Here is a 21690-nt window from a genome sequence, read left to right as displayed (position 1 = left end):
ATATAGTTCATAAGGCACTTTTAGCCAAAGTACATCAGTATTTTGGTGTGTGTGAAATTTACCATTTCCTGATTTTAAGGAATAAGAAATTTATTTAGTAAGGTTTCCTGTTGATAACACTGCTTGTGCATTTATGTACTCAGAATCTTTTGAACCCTTGACTCTTTCATGTTGAATATAGTGATGCTTGATTTCTACTCTGAATAGAAGTTGATGGAGGAAATGATGCAGCCACCACAGCACTCCAATTCTGAGTTTATAGGCACTTACATGCCTAAGTATGTGCTAAACTTTATTCTAGTATCTCGTCTTAAAGACAGTGGTTGCTAGATTTAAAAAGTGTGAACATGTCCTTACATATATTAACCTTATAAGCATAATTTAAATGCTGATCTTTGTTGATTTTGTTGTTTTAAATGAGAGAATCAAAATTGTAACTTCTATTGTTTTTAGTAGCTACTGGTTATTGTAAGTAACAATAATGTGTGCTGCAGGAAATATGCATCTGTAATTTTTCATATGTTATAGGTAGAGAAGTGTGAATAGGAATGACTCATTTTCCTATGAAATGATCAGGAATCAATCCTTTGGCTTTAAATAAAAGGAAGAAAACAAGTATGAGCTAACTAGTAACTCATAAAAATTGAGAGAACTGTTCAGTGTAACATCTTGAGGCAATTAAAGAAATGACATATCTAGTACACAAAATTTGAATAAGCAGTAGAAAATATGGATCTCTCTCTCTCCTGTTTTTAACTAGATACACTATATTGTGTTGCACACAAGGGAAAAATATCCATCTACTTTATAAAGCAGTAATTCATGCTGAGTGGATATGAGCAGTCATTCAGTGAACAATTGATTTTACAGAAACTGGGTTGGAAACTTGGGCATTTATTGCACTATATGCAATTAAGATTTGTATACAAAGTTCAATTTAAAGTGGCTGTTTTATTAGGAAAATATTTTCAAAGTGACACTAGACCATCCTATCTAGGAAAGAGGTTCTTTTAACAGTGTCTACAAATCAGTTGAAATGTGAAATCAGTGTAAGAGTGAAGTATATAGAAAAATAATTTTTAAAAATTACCAAATATTTTGACTTTCTGTGCTTAAATAATTTGTTAAGAACTATGAAAAATCTTTAAAAGCTTTGATATTTCCTAGAGTAATGTGAAGCATTTAATAAGTACTCTTTATAGTTATTATTTTGACCATAATATCAAAGTCTCAAGCTTTCATAGAGTTAAAAAAAAATTTTAGAAGAGTTTTGGTTTGAAGGGAGATTTAAAGGACATTTAGTTTAACCCCTCTGCAATGAGCAGGGACATCTTCAATTAGATTAGGCTGCTCAGAGCTCTGAAATTACATTAAATAAGTTGAACTTACTGGTCTGACTAGTGTGGACCAGGGAGAGCCTGAATCTGCAAGAGAGTGGAAGTGGAGATTTCCTTGTCACTTACCTATCTCATACTTTATTGTGGAATTAAAAAGTAGATTCGGTGGAGGAGAATACACAAGTTGAAGGTTTTGAATAAACTTGGATTTAAATATTACAAGTTCTACCATCATTAGCAATTTGACCAAAGGTAGGAATTATTGCTACTGTAGCATGATTCATTTGTTAGTTTGAGGAACGAGGACTAATGGAGACCTGTATGACTCAAGATTTTAAGAAACAGATGCTCTAAGCATAATTAAGTCATTGCCTCTCATATTTTCCATTCATTTTCTGAGAGAACCTGAGAAAATACCAGGAGTAGAGATGAAGGTAGAGTTTAGACTGTCTGTAACTGTTTAAAATTTGGCAAGTGCTTTAGGAGAGGATGTCAAGATCACGGCATCAGCTGTTTAGGTAGGCTACAGAAGTAGTCAAACAAACTTACTAAACTGGCTTTTTGTGAGAGGAGGATGCCAAACTGAAGTCAATGTGTTTAATTAGTTTCAAATGAAAGAGCATGTTAATATCAGAAGGTAAAATGAAAATAGCTGCTAATTAAGGTGTGGCTCTCCTGAATTGGTTCCTTAGGACATTTTGACCCTGGGTGGTGCTGTCAATTTGAATGATTATTAGGATCTCAAAGGTAGAAGCACAGGTTGTTCACTTTAGTAATAGGCAGTTCTTTTGCCTGTGGTCAAAAAGCAAATTATTTCAGTGGTGTAGTGTGTTTGAAGTCCTAGAGAAAACTAGTCAAAGTGTTTGTCAGTATACATCAGATCCAATAAGCCTACCCCTGATCAATTCTTATTGCCTGTGGTGGTGATGTTGTGGTGAGAGTTTCTTTTGTGCTGTATAGGGGGAAAAATGTGTATAAGTTTAGGAAAGTTTTTAACTAGAAGCTATTTTTAAACTAGAAAAGCACTTATTTACATATATAGTGATTGTTGGATTAAACCAGTCATCACCTCAGATATTGCTACTTATAATGATTTTATTGATAGGATAACCTTAGAAATTTTGTTAAAGATGCTGGATCCTATGAACTGCATGTTGCTGGCAAGATTTTTTTCTTTAGTCTGCTAGTACCAACTTTGGTGCATGTTGGGCTCTGGAGGCTCTGGTCCTGATGCCATAAATGAGAAGTTGCAGTGGTTTTGTCTGCCAGGGTCCAGCCACTGGTTGAGGCTAAACATTCATCCTGCACAGGCAGAAGCACACACCATGCAATACATATGCTTAACTGACCCCACAGATAACACAGAGAGAAAACAGCTTCTGTATCAGCACCAGCATAAGTACGGAAACATGAACAGCATGGATAGCCAGCTGATGAGGGCTAGAGTTTGTTACTGCTCACATTCAGACTCATTCACAACATACGGGTTTTATACAAATTATTCTACCCAGAATTGTGTCTCAGTGTCTTACAGTAAGAGTTATGGGTCCCCCAGACCTGCAGTTCTTCTGGAATGTCTCATCCAACAAAGGCTTCAGTTCAGCCTGCTGTTCTGTAGTAGATTTTGAAAACACACACACACACACACACACACACATTAGACAGCATACTTTCACAGTTATTAGTTGAGACTAGAGTTTAGGAAGACAGATTGTGGTGGTCAGGTACAACATTTTGCCAGGCAAATGTACTGACCAGCCACTGGCTTACATGTGAGTGGCCCCTCTTTTCCTTATGTTTTCCTCACTTAGAATCATAAAATGATTCAAGTCAGAAGGGATATTTAGGGGTCTCCAAGATCAATCCCTGTGGTCAGGGTTTCACTAGATTAGGCTGCCCAAAGCACTGTCCAACCTCAACTCATTTGCTTCCAAAGATGGACAGTAAAGAACTTGTCCAGGCAACATGTTCCACAAAACTTTTTGAGCCGGGTAAGAGATAGCCCTAGCAGAGAGAATGTGTGCCTGGATCTGATGATCGCCAACATACACAAGCTAAGCGGGACATGAAGGGTGGAGGCAGCCTGAGTGGAAGTGATCATGCATTGATGTAGTAGTCAATCTGCAGTCCTGAGGGATATGGATCAGGTATACAGCACAGTTAGGCCCTTGAACTTTAGAAAAGCACACTTCCAGCTCTTCAAGAAGATAGTCAATAGGATCCCCTGGGAGACTGACCTCTGGGACAAGGGGGCAGATCAGAGCTGGCAGGTCTTTAAGAAAGTCTTCCATAGAGCACAAGAGGTAGAAATGCCCAGGGGCATGAGATAGGGCAAGGAAGGCAAAACACTAGCATTCTGAGTAGGGACCTGCTGGTCAAACTAAAAGCAAAGAATCAAATCCACAGGCAGTGGAAACAAGGACAGGTAACCTGAGAAGAGCACAGAGGTGAAGGTCGCTCATGCAAGGATGGGATGAGGAAGGCCAAGGAGAAGCTGAAACTGAGCAAGGTACACAAAGAATAACAGGAAGAATTCCTACAGGTCTGTTAACCTGAAAAGGAAGGTCCAAGAAGGTGTAAAACCCCTGATAAACAATGCTGATAAGCTGGTAACAACAGAGCAAGAGAAGGCTGAGGTACTCAACAACTTTTTTGCTTCTTCAATACCAGGCTCTCTTCCCATGCTTCTGGAGTGGATGGACAGGGGTGGGGACTGGGGAAGCAAAGTCCCTCTCTGTAAGGAAAGATCAGGTCCATAGCAACCTGAAGAACCTGAATGTACATAAGTTTACAGGACCTTATGAGATGCATCCCAGAGTCCTGAGGGAATTGGTTGATGTAGTTGCACGGCCACAAAGGATTCTATGATGTTAGGGAACAAAACCATACCCCAAAGAAATGAAATTTCATAATTGACAGTACATGCGGAAAGATTTTCTGTTTCACAAGTTTCATGCTTTTTTGGAGGAGAGATTAGATTGGTTGGTTAGAGCATGGTACTCGGAATGGTAAGGTCATGGGTTCATAGTCCTGCATGCAACATTCATTTGAGTTGGAGTTAGTGATCCTTGTGGGTCCCATCCAACTCTGAATATTTTTTGGCTTTGTGAATTTGAATCTTTTTCTCATGTTCATGGATTTATTCAAAATTTTTTACATTTCAGGAAAATATATGCTAGTTATAGCTGGTTACTCATGTCTGTGTTGCTAAAAAAAGAAGGAAAAACTTATATATTCAGTTTCACCGTCTGCTGCTCTCCATTTATGCAAAATCATGCCATTTAGATATGTCAAAGAGCATCGTAATGAAAATGGTAAAGCATGAGAAAAGGCATGTGAGAAATTCCTAAGGATTTTGTTCAAAAAAGTAGAGTAAATATATTTAAAATAAAGTATGGCCATGTGTTGAAAGGGTATGGAAATAGCTGTCTGCATTAGGAATATAATTTAAAATATGGACATTTAAGAGGCCTAAACACCTACTGAAATTGTAGCATCTCTTTAAGAACTCTTGGAATGTTTTAAAAAAACAGTGAGAGGATATTCCTGTGCAAACTTTGAAGTAATTTCAGCTAAATTTTTTTTTGCTTCTCTGAAGAGGTTACATTGCATGTGTAGTCTCTGGGGATAAAGTTTCTCTGCAGAATGATTCAGGTTGGAAGATAAGTCATCTATTCAACCTCATGCTCAAAACGGGGTCACTTATGAATCAGCTAATTTTGCTTATAATTGTGTACTGTATCTCTGCAACCTATTCCCAAGATTTTTCTTCCTCATAATTAATTATTTTTCCTGTATCGAGTTTAATCCCATTCCCCTAACTTCCGTTTTAGGTGGTTGTCACTCAGTTTCCTGCTGTGCACCTCAGTAATGAGCCTGATTCTGTCTTCTCAGTAGCCCTCTCCTAGATACAGGAAGGTTGCTGTTTATTTGTCTCAAACCTTCTTTTTTCCCAGGCTGAACAAGACCAGCTGCCTCAGAATTTCATCTTGGGAGTAGAGCTCTGGCTCTTGACATCTCGGGAACTTCCTGCTAAGCTTGCTACAGCTGATCAATGTCTCATATGGGGCTGGGCAAGTAGGGATCCAAAATTAGACACTATTACAGAGGTAGTCTAACAAGTGCTGAATGAAGGGGCATTCTTTTCCTCAGTCTTCTATTAGTTTCATGTTAATACAGCCCAGGATCCTGTTAGCCAGCTATGCTTAGGAGCTCCAGGTATTTTTCAGGAGAGCTGCTATCCAGTGCGGCAGTGACACGTTGGTACTCATTCAGGTGTTAGTCCACTCTAGGTGCAGGACTCTGCATGTGTCCTTGCTGAATTTCACATCAGTCTGTTGGCCTAATTCTCCAGCATTTTTAGATTCCTCTGAACAGCAGCCCTGGGCTGCCACCAGAAGTGGTTAAATGTATTGACTACATTCTCCAAATTAGTATTGTCAGGTTGATAAGTGTCACCGACATGTTTTATGAAAAATCCTTTCCTTAGGATTTTTCCCTCCTGAGAAGCTGAGAGGCCTCAGGAACATACTGTAAACAATTCTTAACTGCTGCTATGGAATGCAACAGGGGGAATCTGTGATTGGTCTCATCTGGTTGTTTTTAATTAAGGGCCAATCACAGATCACCTGTGCAGACTGTCTCGGTTAGAGACAAGCCTTTGTTATTCATTCCTTTTCTATTCTTAGCTTAGCCTTCTGATGAAATCCCTTCTTCTGTTCTTTTAGTATAGTTTTAATATATTATCTATCATAAAATAATAAACCTAGCTTTCTGATACATGGAGTCAACTTTCTCGTCTCTTCCCTCATCCTGGGACCCTTGTGGACAATACTACAGATAAGGATTTTGTCTCCTCCTTCATGTCATTAATAAGCAAGGTAAATCCCAGAGTAAAACCCTGAAGAAGACCCCTTCCAGCTGGTCTCAAATCAGTACAAACATTGACTCCTACTGCTTGAGTGTGGAGTGATGTTGTCCAGACTACCATGGCTAGTACTGTGTATTTTAGCACCTTTGTGTGTAGTCTATGTGGGAGTGATATTAGTGTGCCTTTCTGTCAAACTAATAATTCCTAGTGCACTTGGAACTGAGCTAGAAAACCCTTGAAGGGCTTCACAGCACTGTATGAACTTCATAATTCAGATCTCTCCAAATTGCACTGGAGAGGCAGATTTACTTGTAAATATATTGTCAGAGATTCAGCAGATCAGCTCTGTTTTAGATACTGACAACTAGTTCGCTTTTTCAGTCTCTCTTACTTCCACAATTTCACTGATTTTTCAGCTAGTTTTCTGAGAGTTTTAAAAGGGGTCTTTAAAAATTATTTTTAAAAATCTAGGTTTCTGTTACTGTATTCTGACTGACTTTTTTGCATCAGTCATTATTTTGGAACGTATCTTAAATTATTTAACTTGACTTTTATAACTTAATATTAAACAGGATCATTCTTGTCTTCCCTCTTTTCTTCTCTTAATTTAAATGATTTTGTTTTCTTTGTTTTCCCCCCTGCTCTTGGTCTTCCCTTTTATTTTTCTTTAAGCTTTTATTCTATGTAACAGTGATTGGCTTCTTTTTGCTGAAATACACTTGCTTTCAACATAATTTAAAATAAACTCAAATACCTTCTAGTGTCTTTCATTGTTGTCTTTAAATGGATTTTGTAGTTAATCCTTCAGAATTAATTATTTTTAAAGAACTTTGAGGCTTCTTAAAAACAATATTTGATATTGTTTTGGCTCTGGTAATATTTAGAAAAATCACAAACCTTAATTAGTTATTAGTAGCATTATAATTGATAGTGTTAAGCAGCTCCTGGACCTTGAGCTGTCTCTTTAATTAGAGGCAGCAGTGTCTCCTTCCCTCTGAGATTTCATTATGAAAGTATTTTTCTTAATAACACAGGGTTATCAGCTTTCAGTTGTCTTCTGAATGAAACCTCTCAAATGAGACTACCTGTCACTGCCTTCTGCATGTTAGCCAGAATTCCCCAAAATGCTCTTTGTCATTGCTTAAGGACTTTTTTTCACTTTCTAATAAATATTTTTACTCTTGTTTTACAATTAGTATTGTAAATTTTCCCTTGACATGTGATCGTAAGGTGTGGAAATGTCTCCTTAGCATTATTTCAGAATAATCTGAAATATATTTGAAAATAACAATAACAACAACAATAACAAAGAAATTTAAAAAAAGGTAAATCTTCTTTACAGCTTTTTGCTGTACTAAATATTTTTTTTGCCATTTCAAAAGCACATAGGGCTGCTTCTTTTTCTTCCCCATTTTGTTAAGTCTTGTCTTAATTTGAAACTTTTATATGTGTATATATTTCATGGTATCTTCAAGCTTGCTTGTTTTCCTTGAGTCTTTCTTTATGTCTTTATTATTAATTTTTCTTAACTTCTGACAGTACTGTCTGATAATTCTTCTTGTTTAAAATTTGCTTGACTACTGACTAATCTATTGCTACATTAAATTATTGTGTTTCCAGGCTGGGCTGGTAGACACAGTGCCTTCACTTTTTTCTTTTCTTTCATATACCTTTTGTTCATCCTATTTTTCTCCTTCACTGTCTTTAAACATACTTGTAGCACTTCTGTTTTCATTCAACTTGTTTTTGCTCTTATTTATTGATTTGATCATGTTGAAAATTTGTTCTTTTGGCAGTTTTAGCCCCTTTGGCCACATTTTTACAGCTCTATTCTGGTTTATTCTAAAGTATTTGTTCCATCTTATGTTACAATTGGTTTTAACCATTCACTTATCTCCCTTTGAGTATCTGCAGTTTCTTATTTTTCCTCACTTTTAACTGTAATACTTACATGGCCCTCACTTTATTTTTTAGCAACATATGAAGGTTTCTAATTTACCTTTTTTTAAGGTATTTTTTTTCTTTCTTATATTTTGTCAATTTTCTAAATATTTTTGAGAAAGTTTTCATGTGCTTGTTTGAGGTAAACCCCTGCTAACCATAAAGCTATCACATCATACATAAAATTTGTCATTTTAATGTAAGTGTTCTAGCAAGAAGCATTTAAATTATTTGTACACAACCAGAATGTATATAAATTTTGGCAAGAGAAAAGTAGAATTCTTTGCTAGAGTGATAAAAAAGAAATGCTGATAGTGGGATCACAATTTTGTGTGACATACAAGAACAGACAATTTTCATGTGTAAGATAATTGAAGCAAAAAACAATTCAAATGAGGGGAAAAAAAGGAAGAAGAAGACAAGCTGAAGCCTAAGAAATTCTGTAGGATGAATATTTATAGTTAGAGATGAATAGCAGGAGCAGACTCTTGAAAACCTTGTAGGTCAGGAGGAGTAAGAATCTGAGGTAAACCTATATATTGTTTGTGATATCTTAAAATACAGTCATTTAGAATATATTGTATGGCATATTATTTTGTTTGAAGTGAGGTAATATCTGAACATATAGAGAATTTCTTTTCTGGTTTAATTTTCTTCACTCTCCAGAATTTCTTTGATGGATATTGAATTATTCAATCCTAAAACAGATGCTCTCCACAAAATATTCTATTCTAAGCATTTTAAATAAATAATATTGTTCTTTTCCCATTTTGTCTTAATTAAAAATATATGTTATGTTTTCAGTTAAATGAATGATGTATATTGCATTTATACTGTCTTTAGTAGAGCTGTGTAGATGAAAATTCTGGATGGCTCTCAGTCAGGTGGACAGGTTGTTATGGCCAGGCTTTTGGTCATCCAGGGGCATACTTTGTAATGTCCAAACTACCTTAACAGGTTGGAGACTAGTATCTGTAAATTCAGTGGAAATTACACACTTAAATTCTTTCAATATGTGAAGAAGTACTGATGGGTAGTTGTCTACCTCTCAGCGTGGTTGAGAAAAGATTTACAACCCTCTGACAATACTTTTATATTTCTTTTGTTCTAAGCCTTTAGTTAATTGCAGAGGTGTTTAATCCTTGGTGTATGTGCTTTGGTGTGATGTGTTTATTGGTATATACTTATAAATTGTTCTATGCTTTTGAAAGGCTGGATGAATAGTAAGATTATTCTCTTTATATTTTCTTTTTTTTTTTTTTCATAATCCAGATATGGCAAAAGCTACAAATAACTTCAAATTACTCTACCTGTAGTAGACATCCTCCATTTTAGTCAGCTTTCCTAAGACTAAGGGGAAGAAAGGGAGCTTTAGCTAGCATAATACTATTAAAGCAGAGTTGACTGCTGAAGTAGGTTGGGGAATAGACTGCAGAGTTTTCAGGGTTACAATTTTCCTCTGGCTACACTTGAAATTTGCCTTCAAATCCATAGAACTATTCAGTTTTTTTCTTATTGTTGTTTTTTTGGGATTTTTTTTCTCCCATGTCATTGAAAATTACAAAATGATAACAAATGTCATAAAGAAGAATACTCCAGAAGTAGTGCAGGAAGTAGGATACTCTGGAAGTAGTTTAGTTCATAGGAGGCTGGGAAAAATATGATGTATTAATGAAGTAGAAAATGGTTAAAAAAGAGGACTGCTGCTGGTGTAATTTTGTGTAGGCAAACAGTAGATGATTGCTGAGTGAAGGAATGAAATGTGAAGGGTACAAGAGAGGTTGAATTTCTTGGAAGATAGAAAGGAAGTAATTTTAAATTGGACTTCAACAGCCTGAAAGGCTGAATTGGACATGATAGATTGATAAGTGTTGTGACATTGGTCAGTACTATTGTGAACTTGTCAAACAAAAAGTCTTGAAGTCCTGGGGATGCAGTTTTATCCTAGCTTGAGTAAGGAAATCCTTTTACATTCCTGTAGAATAAATGGAATTGGGATAGTGGTGTGCATGTGCAAGATGTTTTAGGTATTGATAGTTTAAATTGTGCAAGCCAGTATTTTAGGAGAAAGCATTCTTTCATATTTTGGAATATGTGGTATACACATAAATATTCAGTATAGCACTTAGTTTGCTAAAAATGGGCATGCACTTATCATGACTACCTTCAGAGCATGTATGAAATAAATGATGTAAGAATTTAACATCCCAGTTTATATTAATTGTTAAGGTAAGATTAATCTAAGAGACTAACTTAATCCTTTTATTACCTGGTACATAAAGAAAAACACAGCTGATTACTTCTAATTTAATTGTGTTTGTTGCTTTACTATAGTGAGACTAACTCTAAATGGTCGAGGTTTTTTATTTGGCATGGTTATTGGGCACTTTGCATTTAATTGAAAGGGATAATTCTGACTCTATTTTTAGCCCCTTTATATTCCATTTAAATGTTGGATATTTAGGAATAGATGATTTTCATAATCTGTTTCTGTGTCCTATGAAATCATTCCACCATTATGTCTAAAGCGTGTTTTAGCTGTCTTTAGTAGACTTCAGAAAGTAACTCACTTTCTCTGGTGTTCTGAAGTATTCAGCTGTATGTTTTTAAGTTTAGCTAACATTCACACTAGAGACAAAAAGAAGTTATAAAAATTAAAAACACAGAATAAAATGCCATAGAAAAAAATAAGAATGCTTGACAAGATTCTGCCCTCAAAAGTTATTCTCAACAGCCATCTGATGGACTCTGACTTGTGCTCACATGCAAAATGGCAAAACTGTACACTCTTTGACCTATAAAGTGTAGGATATGAATGCTGAAAGGCTTTCTTTATAGAATCTAGTTCTGTCTGTAAGAAATGTGTATAGATGACGACACCAGCAATGAATTTGATGTACTTTTGTGATTCACAAAAGCATTATGGCTATTTGGAGCACAGTGTGAAATTGTCATTAACGTGGATAACAAACAATAGCTACGTAAGGGTGAGGCAGATGGGGTTGTTTTCCACTTATCTAAACTGTAATGTTAAAAAGAACATCAGCTATTTTAGGATCAGGAATAGGCCATCTGCCGAAATTGCATGCCCTTCCAGCTTTATCTAACTCCCATATTGTTATTTTCATTGGAATGTTGTTACATTATTTCTGCTTTTTGTTTCCTTGAGAGACGCTTAATCTCATTGCTTTATTAGCTTTACATCTAGGTTTTTCTCTAAAAATGCCAGGTCTTTTTTTTATAATTGTATTTCTCTATTCAAATGTTTTGCCTCCAAGTATTATGTTTCATTGATAGTTTTTTTTGTAAGTCAGACAACATCTGTCCTTACTGGGAAATGTTGGAAATGATGTGACAGTCTGGCAACAATAGTAGCAGGAAATAAGCAAAGAACCCACAGGGAGCACGGAAGGGAACAGAGAATTTGCATCAAGGCAAAGAAAAGGGCTTTGGGAAAAAGGGTCTAAAAATAATTGAAGCTGAGAGACAGAAAGATGAGTGAGAGACATTTGTAAAAAGCATTTTTTAGCTGAAAGAGGAATTTAATTTGTAGTTTTCAGCTTTTTCTGAAGGAAGGAAGGAATGACTTAATAAAAGATTTGGTTGCTTTGAAGGTACTTCAATATATCTTCAGCTTTATATCTCTCTGAGAATATTGTAGTTGAGTAGGTAGATGTACAACACATTTATTCAAAGTTTTTCTTGATTGTTCAAAAGAACAGGTCTTTTAAACATGATGTCCAGTTGGTTTAGCCTTCTATCTCTTTTTGGCCACCCCAGCTGTAGAAATGAAACACTACTTAATGTAGCCAGAAAAATAACATAACCATAGTCAGTTGAACGCCATAGGGTCTGTTTTCATGATTCATTACCAGTTTTACTGTATGCCTATGTTATTTACAAAGGCTGCTTGTACATTTTGTCTCAGAATACTGAAGTGCAGCTAAACATGGACAGAATATAGTCTGGTACTTCATTTTCACACTGCCCTATAATGGAAACATTGAAGAGGACGCAACTCCTTTAGAGTTTTTATTGAAGGTGAAGTGAATAGCTCAAGTCTCAGTTTCAAACCACAGTTCTGACTAGACAGGTTAGGATTGTGTAGTTAACATTCCAATCATGCAAAGCTTGTCAAGTTTCAGTAATATATTGAATTTATCCATATAAATGAGTAATTGCAATTGTCTTGTTAGATATCTAACTTATATAGTTGTCATATGCAGAAATGAACTTTGGTGGTTTTCTCCTTTAATTTTCCAAAACTTTGTAGTCTATCTTAATTTTTGTTCTCTGTCTTGATTTTGTGTTTACTGAATGTTTAGATTATCTTTCTCTTGTTTTGATAATCCTTCTCTTTTTTGTTGTTGTTGTTTAGCATTTTCCCTGAGTATCTTTTTAGTCTTTTCCTGAGAAAATTGGTTCCAATTATTTCCAATGGTATTAAAGTAAAAGCTATTCAAATTACACATTTGGAACATGAGTCAACTGACCTACCAAAACTTCTGTATTCCAGAAAGATATGTTGGTTTTTTTTTTCCCTGCCTAGAAGGCAATACCAGAATTTTTTTTACTCTGGATATATTTCTAGTCATCTGTTTTCTGACTTCTACTGCATGCAATTGTTATTATTTTTTCAAGTATGTTTTCAAATCTTTAGCACAAGATGAACTATCAGTCTTTTTGGCTCTTTTGGGTTGTGTTCAATGGCTGTCTCCTCAATTCCATTTAGCTATTTCCTTCAAAATGTCTTCTGAAGTTTAATAATGTACTTTTCATACTTACGGTATACTTTCTTCCATGTAAAATTTCTTGTTTTGTCAGTGCCACACATCCACCCTATTCAGTTCAACAATAAGAATTATTTTTTTCCTTATGTCTGACACAGTGTTGCTTTTCAATTTTTTTTTCTTGCAGCTCTTCTAGAATTGTCTGGTATGTGAACTTATTTTCTGTACGATATAGCAATGTTTTTCAGAAAAGTGTCTTCTGGCTTCAGATAAAAAAGGATGTCTTATAAGATTATTGTTGATCATTGTGTCTTACTGGCCAGCACAATATTATGGGAAGAATCCCAATTTCTATTTTAAGTTATCTTGAGGTCATTACTTCATTATACACAAGAAGAGTAGGTTTTATTAGAGAATTTTGGAAATTGAAATTTCCTTTTAGGATATAAATCAACATATTTTTCTCCAATCTCATATCTTGGTTTTATGGGTACTTTTTGGAGTTATGATTTCACCGCATTTTAGCTAAACTAGAAACTGAAATGTTCCTATATAAGATAGCATTTGACTTTGTTAGCTGGTGAAATATTGCAATTTATTTTTTTAAATGGCAGCAAATTTTTTACCAAAAAGTAAATGCTTCATCTTTTTATGAATAAAACATTATCTTTCAGTCTAATAACTGATAGAAAAAAGTAATGTAAATAATTTTTTTTTCCGTATTGTATTGTGGGTATTTCCTAGCCACAATATTTCAAATACTTATGTTTGCCTTCTCTCTTTTATTAGTGGTACATTTCAGAATGAGGTTTGCTGTCAAATGCCAAAGAAAAATTTATCTATTTCTACTCTTCTGGTTTGAATAACCAGTAAGTACTACAATGATGCATTAATGCATTAAAGCATTTTAATGCATTCTGAGAGAAAACTACAAAATAAATGGAAACACAAGTGTGTAACAATGCTTTTCTGTTTCTGAGGAAGTGAAATATAGTTCCTTATCAGTTTCTTCCTCCATTAAAGAGAGTAAACCTCCCAATTAAAGAAATACATGAAAATTTTAGCCCTATGCCTTGTGTAGAAAAAAACAAGCTTTGCATAAATGAGGAGATTATGAAAAAGCATACTTCAGCACAACAACATTATTTCTATGATTTTAAGAGATTTTACTTTGATGTAAGAACTGCTGCTACTTTTTTTTTTTTTTTATGTTTGTGCAAACATGCAAGTTAATACGCATTATGCTATTAAAGCTGCAAGGTGGATTTATTACTTCCTAAGGACCTCAGGCTTGTGTAGGATATCTTTAGAAGGAATAGCTGTCCATTTTTATATTTATCTACACAAGAATTCCACTGCTCACCTGTTGCTTATGTGGGCATTTTGACATAAAGAATGTCTTTGGCTAATACCATGGAGATATTTCTGTATAGAGATAAAGATGCTATGTTTATCTGGATGGTCGTTCACAGTACTGCCATGGAAAGCATTGCCATGTATTCTAGAAGAGACTACTTTTGTCTAGTAATAAAATTAGGTAATACAGATATAATAAAAGAAAGGTCTACAGGCTCACATGTTCCTAAAAGAAGTATTTCATACAGATACATAAAAGTGTATAAAATAAAAGGATCAACTATTCATTAACCAATATCCATGCTGAAATCCAATTTCAGTGGGTATAAGTGGCCTCATCTCCAACATCCCTTTTGCCTTTATAATGTTCTTAGAGTAAATAAAATTTGATAAAAAACTATCACTAAACTTACGTTTCTGTTAGAAACATTGTAAAACCTAAAATCGGCAAAAATATCCTTTGTACTCAGATTAGCATTTTAATAGGAGAATATGTAAAGAGATATTTTATCAGACTTTGGATTGTGTTTGTTTATTGTCAGACAAGAACTCCCAGAAAGGTGACGTGTTTTCTTTAGAAACAAACAAGACAAAAAGTATTTTGATTTTGATCAAAAATGTATTTTCTCATTAAAAAAAATTCACATACTCACTGTGTCTACTCTACAGAATTTGTCCATTTCATTACACCATATGTCAATCCTAGTATATCTGTTCACTGCAAAAACTCGTGGCTATTTTGTGTAATACAGCACAGGAGGAGGTATTGCTCAGTTCCACTACTTTTATATAATAATTAAAAAAAAATACAGAAAATGTTCTTGGCTACTTCCACTGTATTCCAGACTTAAAAGTCCCATGAAAGTTCTAGAATATGAAGTTAATTTTATTTGGTTGGTAGAATACCCTTAGAAGCCAGTTAATTAAAATTCTTCTCTCATACTGAGTCATATATATTCCATTTGTTGGCAGCAGCAAAGTCCAGGCATCTAGTTCCTAAGAGAAATATGTTTTTCTTGTTGCCTTTTTACTCAGCACAAATAGAGTCATGTGCTTTTTATTTCAGAAAGTAAGTGATATACTGACATATTTATGACATATTTGTTGGTACACCTATTACAGTTGCTTTTACTTCCATTGCTGTGCTCTTTTCTTTGCCCATGTCCCAAAGAGTGATTAGAGGAGGATAAAGCTCATTGAGTGAAAAGGATTGTTTCTTCAGGTAATTCCTTAGATAGCTGTGTCCAATGCCATAGTTCATATCTTGAGAGATGCAGCTGTAGAGATATATCACAGATATGATTCCCAAAAGAGCACCAAGGCCGGCAAGGAATCCTATGATGTTGTTTTCATAGCCTTTCACTTCCAAGTCTAGTCCTTTTGTGGTTACATTGACACATTGTTTCCTATTCTGAGAATAGATAGTGGGAATGTCTATACAAATTTTGTATTCAGTTGATGGATTTAGATGTGTAAGATTATACACCTTTATATCAGATGGTATTCGAGCAATCTGTGCAGCCCGGGAGTCTTCAGCTTTTGGAAAGGCTGTCCATCTGACACTGGACTTCAGAATTTTAGAACTTGCTTTCCATGAAACCAAAACAGAATTAGATTTTATGTCTTTTATTTTAATATTTAAAGATCCATCGTGTTCCTGAGGGGAAGAGCCGTCCACTTTAATCATGACTGACTTTAAGTCTGCCCCTACTAAATTTGTTGCTATACATGTGTATAAGCCACTTTCTCTTTGCGTTACATCACTTATGTCTAACGTTCCTTCGGAATGAATGTAGTACTTATCAGAGACAGTATTAGGCAAAAGTTTGTGTCCTGATGGTGTTATCCAGTAGATTTCAGGTTCTGGTTCTGCTGTTGCTCTGCAGTGCAAAGAAATATGGCTGCCAGCTTTTAAATCCAATGTAGATGGAAAACTTTCAGGAGCTATCAGTGGAAGACAGATTTCCATCATTTCCCGAAAGTGTACCTGTCTCACATTCTGACCTTGGAATTCAGGAGGGTCTACACAAAACAGGGACTCCGGCTCCATGAAGCGAACGTTTGTTTTATTCATGTTAATCCAGCGGATGACGCAGTCACACCGAATGGGATTGCTGTGTATGCTGACTTCTTTGAGGTTAGGCAGGGATTCCACTGTGCTGCGGTACAGCGCACTCAGCGCGTTGCTGTTCAGCATCAGCGACTCCAGCTTGGGAAGTCTGTAGAATGCATTGGGGTGAATGTATGATAATCTGGGGTTATTGGTTGCTTCTATTTTTCTTAAATCTGGCAAATTATCAACAGCAAGACTATCTATAGAAATCAATTCAGGCATGTTATTAATTCCTAACTCTTTTAAATGCAGCATATTGCTAAAATCTCCTCGTCGTATTCTGTTAATGGGATTCTTATTTAGATCCAGAAATTTAAGATTTGTAGCCTTTTGAAGAGCGATGTGGGGCACTCTAACAAATCTGTTGTCATAAAAGGAAATGCTTTCTAAGTTGTCAAGGCCAGCCAAAGCATTATCAGGTATTTCAGTGAGATTTATACCTGCTAAAACTAGGCTGCGCAGATTGCTAAGAGGCTTGAAGTTCATGTCTTCAATTCTGATTATTGGATTTTCTCCAATCATGAGAATTTCAAGATTAGGAGTAGCTTCAAACCACTTTCTGTTGATCACTTGCAGACCATTTGAATTGAGATGAAGTCTGAGAAGATTATTGAGGCCTATGAAAGCTCCTGGTGCAATCACAGAAAGCAGATTATGATTAATATAAAGCTCTTGTAAATTGTTGAGTCCAGAGAGACATTCTTCAGGGAGCTCAGTAAGTTTGTTTTCTTCAAGGTACACTGACAGTAACTGTGGTATCTTTCTAAGATTAATACTGGTCACTGAGGCTAAATTGTTCTGAGATAAATCTAGACCAGTTAAATTCACTGGGAAGTCTACTGAGTGTTCAATTTTTGCAATATTATTAGTTTGTAGAAGTAGAACCTGTGTGTCAGCAGGCAGCATGGCTGGAAAATGAAAAAGGCCTAAATCATTACAGTCCACTGTTGGAGCTTCCATGTAGACAGACCTGGGGGTGAACCATGGTCTGATTTCACATATACATGACTCCGGGCAGTCTGCTTTTCTTCCTACGGCTTGTAGTAGAGCCGTGGTAACTAGACCAAGCAGTAAATTAATTTTGAGTTGCAGGTCCTTCATCTTAGCCCAAATTTTCAGGAAAGTAACAGACCCTTTAGTATTCCACAATTATAGTCTTGGAATTCAGTATGACCTGGTCAATTAATACAGCACAATCTTGCGTTTATCAAATGACGATCATGAAGGACTTCCTTCCTGAGGATAAGTGATGAATTTGTAACCAACTTGTCCAGTAGTGAGAAGCATTTTGTGGAAATGAAGGTCACTTTGTCCTTGATGACATAAAATTGATGAGCTTTGTGAAGATGAAGTATGTATAGATGGTCATAGGAGATTAAACAATTCATTTATTTAGAAGTATTAACTTCAAATCCCATGATTGATTAGTGTTTGCAGGAACGACAAGATGACCTAAAATACAAGAAGAGAAAATAATTAGTATAAGAAGCTATATAGTTATAAATTAATTTAGCCATCTTTTGCTCTCTACTGTTAATTATTGCAAGTATGAAAGGAAAATGATTGTGGTGTCTGGAGTATTATAGTGGTATCCAGATAGCATAAATTAAGTTAATATAGTAATATGTCTTTAGACTTTTAGCTTGTCATACATCCAGGGGAGCATTGTTCTACAGAAAGATGAAGATCCACAGAGTATAAAGTAAAATATATCAGTGAGATTTTTCTACATATTTTATCCTCCTTTAAAATATTTTCTTTTCTCTTTCAGTTATCTCTAGAAGCAGACCAATTTCTGTTGGCTTTGAAAATGTAAACACTGAGAAAAATCCGACAGAGCATGAATATTTAACTTTTTTGCATAAAGTTTGTAACTATAAAGAATATAATTTATCTGTAATGAAAGGGAAATGGAATGGTTGGATTAATGCACATTCCTAATGACATTCTTAGGCAAGCCTGTGAGATGTTTATACAGAAATATATGATACTGAAAATCCACAGGTTTTAAAAATTTTAATACTTTTTGTAGCTGCTGTTTAGAAAGGAAACTTTTTTTCTTTTCTTTAAAGTATTATTTAGAAGGAAATGTGTTCCCTATAATAAATAGCTTGTCATCTTGACAACTTCAGGCTAATCACTGACTTTCTTATTTTGGCTTCAATAACCTCAATTGCAAGGAATAGTAGCAAAAAAGTGTCTTCAGAGTGATAAGGAAAAAAAAAATTTACACTAGCAATAGCTTCTTTGCCCTGTAGCTCTGCAAGAATCTGAAGCCTGTAGACTGCCTTCAGGTCCCAAATTATAGTAAGGACTGAAACATTGTGGCATCAGTGACACTTCTGGTGTCAAATGCATGATTTCCAGATTTTTGGTATGTCCTTTCTTTTTGTGGAGTAAAACAAATCTGACTTTGAGTGTACATTTTGCTCCAATTCATGTAATACAAAAGCTTCTGTGCACACACATTCACTTCTTAATTTACTTCAGAATATAGACTTTGCACTTAACTTCACGCAGACTTTGTTTCTGAAGACTGTTGTGCAATACACATTTATGCCCTTTCTCCCCCTGCCTTTAGTGCTTAAATTCACATTGGCATTGTTTACAAATCTTAAGATCGATGCTTAATTGACATTGATAAATAACTTTGAAGGGGTAGCTGTAATAGATAGACAGAATTGCAAAAGTTAAGTGTCAAGCATTTGGATTTATGTGTCCTTTCCAGGCCCAGGAGGATTTGGCATAGTGACCACCCATGCATTGCATTACAGTGTAGAGGAAAGGTGCTGGACTGTGTAAAGTAATATGAGCATTGGGACAATTTGAAGTACATTTGGCAAGTCTTTGAGGCTGTTCTTTGTGTTATGTGCATTGAAGGATATTTAATATTTTATTTCAACATGTAAGTTTATTAATAGAGTGAACAGACAATGTGTGAGATAAACATACAGAAAACATTCTGCTGTTTTGAGGATCAATAGTATGTTTTTATGCACATGGCCCAGTTTATACTAAAATACTAAGACAAGCTGACTGAAATAGTAAAAATATAATCTGTTCCTTTGTTCTGGGAAATGAGATGAACTTGAGGCTTGCAGAAAAAGAAAGGTTTGTGTTGAAAAGTTCATGCCTGCAACTTGCACTTAATTTTGCCACCAAGAGGCAAGATGATACCCTTATGTGGAGTATTGTCACATTTACTAAAGATCTTAGTAGAAATCCTTCTATGCCAAATGCACAGATGTTATTTCCTGTGTAAGGGGAAAAGAGGATGGCCATGTGGCAGAGAATATTTTATCATGTTCTTGATACATACTCTTGAAGCACATTTTGTGCTGACTATTGTATTTTCAATTGGATTGTATATTAAAATGTATTTTTAGCATGACAAATACAAAATGTGTGTTTCAAATAATTGAAAGATCATTGAAAATCTTACCTGAATTGTAAATTAATTGAGATTCAACAGACTACTCCTGCAGATGTCTTATCTCAGCCTTTTGATCCCACTATGATGCTCAGGGACTTCTGCTCAGTGGAGGTACTTGTGAAAGCATTCTGGGGAAACTTAAAAATACAGCTGACCTGATTTTCTGTCTCTTCCTGGAAATTTGCTATGGGCCACTGTGAAACATAAAATATGGACCAAGATGGAATTTTCATGTGTGTCCCAGGCACCTTAGAGGCTGTACCATTTAAAGTACATAAATTACTATTATAAAATAGTAGTTGTAGTTATAGTTATGTTTTTGAGCCAACATGCTCCTGTATTTGCATTTATACACCTGATTTTATATTCTAGTTTCTATGGGATTCTCAAACCAAAAGTAAGGGCACTGGATATTTCCATGTCATATGTATCAGATAGGGTTTCTGCAAAAGGCAGCAGAAAAAAGAGCTGAGATCCAGGTTGAAATTCTGCTTCGTTATGATTTAATCTGATGTCCTTTCTCTTTCTGGTGAATGCTTTAGCTAATAAGTCACCAGCTCAAGCTCATACAGTGTTCTAGCATAAATCTTTCTTATTTCTTTGGTTAAAGTGCTTCTGTCTTGTGTAAAATATTCACTGAGGTTGAGTGGCTTGAATAACAGATTGTAGAATAATTTTGACACTTCCAGCCTGCAGCCATCATTCCAAAATACACTGTTTCAATTGAGAAAGATTTTTTGTTTAAATAGAGGCATATCTATGTATTGTTTTATATAAAAAGTATTTGTTTTTAACTGTAATTCAAGGTGTGGTATAAAATAATGTTTCTAGTAGAATGGGCAACCATGGTGGTTTATGACATCATACAATCATAGAATTGAATATGCCAATTTGGAAGGGACCCATAAGGATCACCTGCTTCTGGCAGGACAACCTGAAACTAAATCCTGTGATAGTACTCTTCACATGGCAGAGTACATAAAAAAGGTGATGCATTACAACAGCAAAAATTGTATATAATGCTTGGAGTGGTAAACATTTTTTTTTTGTCTTTTGTTTATAGGAGTATTATTATGTGACTCCAATATACATCTTGACTAAGAATATAAGAAAAAAATTGATTGCTGATATAATTTTTCCAATCCCACTTGAAGTGATCAAAGCCCAGAATCAAGTTAAGCAGTATAACTGCCTAACTGGTTGCAGTGATTATGTGAGTGTGTCTGTATGTATGTAACTAATTTCCAACCTTGAGATACCTTCAGATAATTTTGAAGTGAAAAGTGAGCTGTCATTCACTGTAACAAATTAAACCTCATGTAAATTGCACTCAGCAACATAAACTGTATCTGAAGTTCAGTTTCCTTGAGGAATGTGGTGTCACAGAGATAAGTGTTTGTATTGGAAAAAAAAAGCATTTAACTTCATGTTACTTTCAACTTCTGGAACACATTGATTCCTTTTCTTCATTAACGTACTAGTAATAGTAAATGCTGAATAAAATTGAATGTAAGTGCTCTTTTTAGCAGGGATTTTCAGAGGTATTTTTTTAATTTGTTCTGGTGCTTAAAGCTGAGTGCTTGGTACCATCAAGAGTTTTATGTGAAAGTTTTGTAATTTGAATATCCAGTTTTAATGGTTCTATTATAAGAAGGGCACAGAGAACCTGCAAGTTATTTGTTCTGTTTCTTTGAGTAGTATTTAAAGTTACTGAGGCTTACATATATAAAAGTTTCTGTGGCAAGAAACCATTTTCTTTCTTTTTTTAAAAAAGGAGTTTTTTCAAATAATGCAAGTATGTCAGCATTAGCTCTTTGTTAGTGGATTTTGGTGACCTCTCAAGATTATTGACGTGATGTTCTAAGCAATTCTTAAAACTTGTACTATTTTTAGGACTTTCTCACAGTAGA

At 35.1% G+C, this 21690-nt stretch overlaps 2 protein-coding genes across 7 annotated transcripts in view; one reads left to right on the top strand and one right to left on the bottom strand.

Moving 5' to 3' along the window:
* Positions 1 to 21690, top strand: part of IMMP2L (inner mitochondrial membrane peptidase subunit 2) — a 407582-nt gene that overhangs the window by 150152 nt on the left and 235740 nt on the right. The gene's annotated exons all lie outside the window — the stretch shown is intronic.
* The window catches only part of LRRN3 (leucine rich repeat neuronal 3), a 31804-nt gene continuing 24947 nt past the window's right edge, over positions 14834 to 21690 (bottom strand). The window contains exon 2 of the mRNA XM_059847103.1: positions 14834 to 17799. Coding sequence (XP_059703086.1) covers positions 15325 to 17448 — 2124 coding nt within the window. The 5' untranslated portion in view covers positions 17449 to 17799 and the 3' untranslated portion in view covers positions 14834 to 15324. The remainder of the gene's footprint in view (positions 17800 to 21690) is intronic.

This window comes from Haemorhous mexicanus, chromosome 5 (assembly GCF_027477595.1).
Source record: "Haemorhous mexicanus isolate bHaeMex1 chromosome 5, bHaeMex1.pri, whole genome shotgun sequence".
Taxonomy (NCBI): Eukaryota; Metazoa; Chordata; class Aves; order Passeriformes; family Fringillidae; genus Haemorhous; species Haemorhous mexicanus.
This window is presented reverse-complemented; position numbering and strand designations above follow the sequence as displayed.